This window comes from Trichoderma camerunense (assembly GCF_050948025.1).
Source record: "Trichoderma camerunense strain CBS 138272 chromosome Unknown V8C40scaffold_58, whole genome shotgun sequence".
NCBI classification, from domain to species: domain Eukaryota; kingdom Fungi; phylum Ascomycota; class Sordariomycetes; order Hypocreales; family Hypocreaceae; genus Trichoderma; species Trichoderma camerunense.
The window spans coordinates 1,025-9,209 of NW_028145312.1; the positions used below are offsets into that span (position 1 = coordinate 1,025).

The 8,185-nt window shown below is 44.4% G+C and overlaps 1 protein-coding gene across 1 annotated transcript; it reads right to left on the reverse strand.

Annotated features, from left to right (window-relative positions):
* Nucleotides 1-568: 568 nt before the first annotated feature.
* V8C40DRAFT_259914 (uncharacterized protein) lies at nt 569-7,763 on the reverse strand. The gene has a single exon (XM_083219073.1). It carries the CDS (start codon nt 7,697-7,699, stop codon nt 890-892), a length of 6,810 nt encoding a protein of 2,269 aa, XP_083066794.1. The 5' UTR covers nt 7,700-7,763; the 3' UTR covers nt 569-889.
* Nucleotides 7,764-8,185: the final 422 nt, after the last annotated feature.

Genomic DNA, 8,185 nt, shown 5'->3' on the forward strand with positions numbered 1-8,185 from the left:
TTGTTAATACAAGCGGCGGCCGTATTTAAATTATTTCAGTTAACACCAACGACTTAAACTCGCTCTACTCAGCTGCGGTAGAGATTAAGCAACTAACTAGCTCTTTGGATATTATAATACATAAAATGGCTTTGGAAACTTACTTAAAGTTAGTATTCAGCTATTAATTGAAAATATTACGATAAATGTCTACGGAGTATACTATACTGTAACTGAATTTATGCCTCTTTTGTTAAAATCTAAGTATAAAAAGAAATCTTTAGTTCTTCTCTCTTCTTCATTTACATTTATGGAATTAAGCAATAAGATTTCAGTAGCTTATAAATTAATCCCCGGAAGTGGCTACGATGTAATGGTAATGAATAATATTTTGAAGGTAAGTAAGATAAATGCAACAGCTGGGAAGCTATTTACTAACGGAATATTATAGACTGTTTTTAACTATTTAGGAAAAGAGCTAGATATTGTTCTTAGCTAACGGGGCCTACCAGTTATTTTATCACCCAGGACTAGTGAAGACAGATATGAATCCATACGGAGATATTAACATCACTGAAAGTGCTTCAGGCGTGTTAGTATATACCGCTTGAAAGATATATACGAGTGATAATATTTTGGTCAGCATGAAGGTTATACAGTCATTCAAAGCTGGAAAGAAATATTTTTATGACTGGAGTGGCAATGAGCTACCGTGGTAGCACATAAGTGATATTAGGCCGATAGTGTGTTAATAGCGAAGTTTTGATGTATCATAGCTATTCAGCTATTTATTAAAGGTCTAAGGCAGAGAATCATATAGAAGGAGAATGAGCACGTATGGAATATAGTAACCCAATTTGTTACAGACGTCTGTATTACAGTTACGCACCTCGTAACTATTTTAAATAAGCTATAGAACCTCCTGCTCAAGTAAAAATACTTGGTCTCTCATACTTGGGTAATCTATAATATCCTCCAATGTTATAGCCTTTTTAGTGTGCGCACAATAAAACTCTGCAAACTGTTGCGCCGCTAACAAGTTCCCCCAGATATCAAAGAATGCTGTGTCTGGTGTAACCTTGGCATCTTGCGCTCTAAACTCCTTGTGATGAATGCATAGCACCTCGTCCCAGGCGTTCTCTACCAGGCCTCTAAACCGAGAGTTCATAAAATTGACATCCTGGCTCACTTGAGAACCTAGCCGCAACGTGTTTTGAGGCAACAGGGGTAACCTGGAGTCTGCGGCTCCCCATGTCAAGGGGTTCTCTAATGCAGCGTCAGGATCGGATGCGAACTCTACAATTTTATCACACAAAACCGTATGCATAATCTCTAGGAGATCATGTGGGACTGCAGCGCTAGATGCAAATAGAATAATTCGGAATTGGTCATCGATAATATCCGACCGTAGCCAGACATCTGTTCTGTCGCAGTCGTGTCCCAGTGACCATATCCTGCAGTCTGCATCACCTATTTCCATAGACTTGATGTCAGTAATAGATACGTGGTGGACAATGGATGAAAAGCGACTCCATTTCGGCCAGTTTGCGTATTTCTCTATAATATGGCGAAACGGAGTCGACTCGTAGGGTATGGTCTTGGCATATTGGTTTTGAACAATTTCCACCAAATCTATCACGGTCCCACCGTTCGGCACCTGAACACGACACGGCGTGATATTCACTGTCGGCCCATCGATGTCCATAATACCTGGTATGGCAGTGTTTCGGCCAGACACCAGTACACCAAAAACAATATCCAGGCTGCGCGTTAAAAGCGCTAGCGTATATGTCCAGGCGGCCTTGACGAGACTGGCGTCTGTTATACCTCGATGGGCCAACGTCCTTGCTGGAATATTCTTCCGGATATCGTAGTCAAAGACATTGCGGTAGGCGGGGCCTTGGTGGTTAATCAGCTGGGTCATTTGTGAGCCTTTGAGGTATCTAGTCCAAAATCTCTCTGCCGCACCAGTGTCTGTGTATCGGAGGAAACCACTAAACTTGGGGGCAGACAGACACGGCAGCCCGTTATACCCATTCTCAAGGTTAATCTTCATTTTCTCCAGAGAAACTCCGTCATACTGTGCGTGCGATAGCCTCATGAGTAGCACAGATCTCTTATTACCACCTTGGATTAAAGCAAACCGGGTCATGAGATATCCTAGACAGGCAGGCGCCTTGAAATCTGTGTGGACCATACTTTTCGCAAATTCTTCAGGCTCGTCAATGTTGCCAAAGTACTCGAATGCAAACTTTGGTGATTTCAATACTACTTGCAGTGCTTGCCTTCGCGAGGCTGTAAAGACAGTTCGAAGAAGATTATGGTGCTCAAACATCTTGCGACATGCTTCTCGGAGGCGTTCTTTATCCAAAAGCCCATCAAAGATGAAGAAGTAGTAGTTGACATTGCCTCGTCCCTTCAAAAGTGTGGTAAATGTTGCATTACTCTGGTAGCTTGTTGCCTCGTAAACATCTTCTATAGCATCTGCGTTAATCCCAAGCTGTTGACTGATGATATTGATCTCTTCATCGCTCGCTAGTCGCTCTATGAAAGGCCTCGTCACACTTGTTTTCTGATCTCCGTTCGGTTTCTCATTGTAGCTGATCATACTGCAAAGTTGTGCTAAAGTGGGATGATTGAACACATCAGATGTTATAGTAGATATGCCTTCAGCCTGCGCTCTCACGGCTACTCGTAATGCTGACATAGAATCTCCTCCCAGTCCAAAGAAGTTGTCTTCTCTTCCAATGAGCGATTTGTCCACGCCAAGTGCAGTAGCCCAAATACTTTGCATCTTAAGCTCTAGTTCGTTCTCGGGTTTTGAGCGTGTCTTATCAGCCGTAGTAAATCTCATGAGCTCCGGTGTTGTCAATTTAGAAGCCAGCGCTCTTAGCGACTTTCTATCCAGCTTGCCTGTAAATGTGACTGGTAGAGATTTAATAGGCACAAATAGAGTAGGTACCATGTGTTTCGGTATATGAGCAAGCAAACGCCCTTTGACGTCGTTGAATAAGGATGCAATAGCGTCTTTTTCAGCACTGAGAATACACTGATCATGTATATCTGTACCTTGGTGCAGACGAAAAAAGGCGGCAAGATGAGGATTGACACTCTGAGACGGCTTCACAACATCGGCATAAACTTCGATAACACCTTGTTTGGGATCTAAAACCTGGCGTAAATGAGTTTCAATATCCGCGATCTCTATCCGTTGCCCATGAATTTTTATTTGGAAGTCCTTCCGCCCAATGAAGGTAATAGTGCCGTCATTGTTAAACCGGACAAGGTCACCAGTTTTGTAGAACATTGTGCCAATATTATGTCCGGTCGCAGAGGTCCAACTAGAGATCTGAACAAAAGACGCTGCTGTTTTCACTGGATCATTCAGATAGCCTCGGGCTAACAATGGCCCTTCTAGAAGAAGCTCACCAATTGCGCCAATCGGTAAGAGAATATCATGATCTATAGAATCGACAACCCATGCGTTGCAGCCAATAGGGTAACCAATAATAGACGGATCGGATTCTGTCATCCCCAAGGTATTAAGAGCACTAAAGATAGTGCACTCAGTCGGTCCATAGCCATTCATTAAGTTCACTGATTTGGACCACACACGAACGTGGCTTTCATTCATCCCCTCTCCACACAGGATCAACGATTTGAGTGTTGGGACAGCTTCAGGAGTCATCATGTTTGCTACAGATGGCGTTAGAAGTGCATAGTTGACGCCGAGACGAGCAATAGCTTGTGGTAAATCGTCCAATCGCTCCGAGTCAGATGGAATGCAAACACAGCCGCCGTAAAGTAGTGTCGTCAATATTTCTGCCACCGAAGTATCAAATGCGAAAATTGAGAACTGCAGCATGCGCGTTTTGTAGGACAATCTAAATGCTTTACCTTGCTCAGTTGCACCATGCATGAGTGCCTTGTGCTCGATTACCACTCCTTTGGGCTCACCGCTGCTTCCAGATGTGAAGATTATGTAAGCCGCACTTGAGGGAGTTATGGTGACCTTCTTCCAGGTGTCATCTGTATTGTGAAAGTCGACGGACTGGAAAAACTCTTCGACGACCACTCGAGCTGGGAATAGCTCGGTGCTCATAATCCTTTGCTCAAAAGATGTCAGACAAAGCTGTGCGTCTATTTGAGCTGTGATGGCTCTCAAACGTGCCAGGGGAAATCTTGGGTCCAAAGGAACGTAGATGCCGCCAACCTTAAGAATAGCCAATATTGAAACAACCGCCCACTTTGACTTTTCCATCAGCATAGAGATCGTTTGCCCCGGCTTGACGCCAGAACCTATGAGGTACTCTGCTAATGCCGAAGAATGTCTATCCAGTTCAGAGTAGGTTAGCCGCCCGTCCCAAGCACAGATTGCCTCACTCGAATATGGATCTAGTGCACGATCACTGATGGCATGGTAAATAAGCCCATGGGACACTGGAATAACCTGAAGCCAGCCAAGCATATTGTTGACATCTAGTCTCTCGGCGCTGCGTAGCTCTCCCAACTTCTGATGCGGAGATTCCTGGACCATCTGTTGGACAATATCTCTAAATTTCGAGCAGACTCTTTTTATATGCGGCTCATTTAGGACTTTTGGATCATACATCGCATGTAGGTCCACACTATCCGAGGTGATAATAAATTCCAGAACAAGTCCGTATGAGTAGCTGATATAGCCTTCAAGCTCCTCAAAGGACTGGAACGGCTCATCCTCATCTAGAGGCTGTATCACAAATAAAGTCTGGAAATCACACGCAATCTTTGCGCCGGGATTCAATTTTGAGATTTTTGCTAAACCCGTATGCTCAAAAGGTATCATTGACGCGTTCCCTCTTTGCACCTCAGAGAGCATGTCAAAAACGGACTTGTTCCGAGAGGGGTATAGACGGACCGGAACAGTGGTGAATGTTGGGCCATTCACAAGCTCAATTCCTTCGAAATTGACATTTTTGCCGGACAAGGTTGAGCCGAACACCACATCATCCGAATTGGCATAGGTTGCAGCAGTAACGGCCCATGCAGCGCGTAAAACTGTCTCTATAGTGAATAAGGACTGCCTGCGCCTGTGAATATCCAAGCTGATTCTTATAGAAGCCTGGGTGGTAGGCCTATACTCTACTGATGGTAGCGCAGGAAAATGTGAGCCATTGAAATCGCCAAGCTGCCGTTTCCAATAAGCATCCTCTCCAGGAAGTAGAGATATTCTTTGAACAAAGTCCTTAAAGGGAATACCCGGCGGTATTTCTATTCCTCTATAGACTTGATCGATATGCTTCATTTGCTGAGATACCGACCAACCATCATAAACTGCGTGGTGAGCTGTGAACACAAAATGGGTTGATGAGTCTAAGCTGTCTGGATCTGTCACAAGGGCAAGGCGATTCATCAGATCGCCATACCCAAAGGGCTTTTGCATATCCTTAGAGAGGTAATATTTAAGTAAACCATTATACTGTGTCCAAGAAGCCTGTGTCTGTCGGACTACTGCTTGCAATATTGTGTTTAAGCTGTCCTGACTTGGTATGAAAATTGTTCGCAGAATTGGCGATGCTTGGATGACTCGCTCCACTGCATCTTTAAATCTGACAATATCGGTAGATTGATGTAATTTGAATATGTGCTGTCCAAGGTAGAGCCGATGATTCTGCTCAGAAAGAGAAAAAAGCCCTGATTGAAGAGCTGTGCAGGGGAAAACATCTTCAATTGGACCAAGTTTGTCAAGATACTCGGGTGGAATGGTGAATGGAAGCTCTGACAGGACAGTAACATGTACATCTTGAACAGACTGATTGTCCTGTTGAGATGTGGAGATGGTCGTCAATCTTGAAGCCATCTGCTGCAGTGTAGGGTGGAGGTAAATGTCAGAGATAGTCAACATGACGCCTTCTCTTCTCGCTAGGGAGACCAATCGCATAGCACTAATCGAGTCACCTCCGATTTTGAAGAAATGGTCATGTGGATCAACCATTATGTGTTGGTGTTTGACGGCTTGTGCCCATAAGTTAGCCAGCCGGATCTGGATGTCTGAAAGCTGAAGGTCAGCTGGGCTATCGTGAGTGCATTTAGACGTGATTCTCCGATGCCTATATTCGCGTAAACGTTGCCTGTCTGTCTTGCCAGTAGTTGTGAGCGGAATAGCAACCAGCGGAATATAGGCATTTGGGATCATGTATGAAGGCAACTGTTTGACGAGTCTTTCGTCCAAGAACGCTGTCATCGCAGCCATTTTGACTTCGACTTCGTTCTTGGAGAGACTCTTTGCACCGGCTAATACAACAAATACAACAAGAGCGTCGGTCCCGGTACCTTCCGTTGAGACGACCTCGGCAACAATTTGCTGTACCTCTTCCGTGGATAACAATTGCCTTATATGATTTTCGACCTCACTCAGCTCCACTCTTTGGCCACGAACCTTGACCTGGGAGTCTTTGCGCCCCACGAATGAGAGAGTTCCATCCTGGTTGTATCGCACTAGATCTCCCGTCTTGTACAGACAACTGCGACGACCTAAAGCATTAGCTCCGCCTGCCAGAAGCCAAGGCGGACTGTCGATGAATGCAGCTTCCGTCGCGGCCAAATCATTGAGATATCCTTGGCCTATTAGCGGTCCTTCAATCAGTAGCTCTCCAACATCTCCCAAGGGAAGCAATTGATTGTGATTGTCTGGGTCTACAACCCAGGTAGTGACCCCTAGGCCACGTCCAATGGTCTTGGAGTCGGGGCAACCAGGTATAACCTCGACCCCTGTGGTGGTAATTGTACACTCTGATGGCCCGTATGTATTGAGGACCGTATCAAAAGCACCCATGCATGAGATATGTTCCGGTTTAAAAATCTCTCCACCGAGTACCAGAACACCGAGTTTTGGCAGAGATTCCAAGGTGAGAAGCGCGGCAACCGAGGGTGTAAGTTCGATATAGTTGGCCCGCAAATCCTTTATAGAATCCTCGATTCTATTCTTTCTATCATAGTCTGATGGTATACATAAGCACCCTCCAGATGTTATCGCGTTTAAAAAATTTGCCCAAGATACATCAAAGCTATATGACGCAAAGTCGTAAATTCGTGAGCTTTGATGTAGTTTTAGGAATGGCTGCTGATATTGAGCTGCGCTGGAGAAATTGCGATGCGTAATCAGTACGCCCTTTGGAGTACCTGTACTTCCAGAGGTGAAAACCACGTATAGGAGATCGCTCGGCTTCGCAGGACTGATGAGGCGCTGAGGAATATCTGTCTCTGCAGTCATGTTCGATGGAAGGAAGCTTGAACACTTGCTATCCACGATGATTGGTGTAGACTTCGTGAGTTTGGATGCCAACCCATAGTTTAAGGTTGAGGTTAAGATCACCTCTGAGGCAACTTGTTGAGTGATTCCCAGTAACCTTTCTACTGGTTGAGAAACATCGAGGGCTATTGACGCTCCGCCAGCTTTCATTACGCCAAGCATAGCCACTGGCATCCACATTGACTTTTCGAAGCAAAGCGGCACGATATGGCCTGGGCCTATGCCCACTCCGGTAAGATAGCTAGCGAGACAGCTAGAAAGCTCATCTAGATGCCGGTAGGTAAGTTCACCATCCCAGGCACATATTGCCGGGGAATCTGGCTGTGCATTTACTTTCTCAATGAAGATATCGTGCACACATCTTTCTACTCCTGTGGGCACTATGGCATTCCAAGTCCAGAGAGTGCTCAAGTCGTTAAAAGATAGCATAATTTATACTGGTGTAATAAGTTATAAAGTCGATATAAATAGTTAATATAGCGAGAGAAAATAAAGATTAGTTACCAGTAGTTCTATTTTATAGACTGTTTCCCTTTAATCCCTCTTATTAAATTGCCTCAACTTTATTAATCTGACAATTCGTATAAAGGTAGATATAAGGACACCCCATAAGCACTGATTTATACCCCCATAAGCACTAAGTTATACCCCCATAAGCACTAGGTTACACCCCCATAAGCACTAGGTTACACCCCCATAAGCACTAGGTTACACCCTAACAAGCCGAGGTATTACGTTTCGTTTTACAGTAGCGCTAATAGGGCAAAAGATTAGGCTAATAATCGCAATTGTAGTAATTACTGTAATGGAACTAGCTATTTATAAGGGATCTAGTTGTTATAGTGGACTAGATTATAATACGAGGTTATATATTTATAAGTAATAACTTATATAGAGGCAGCTGTAGAGTTAAGT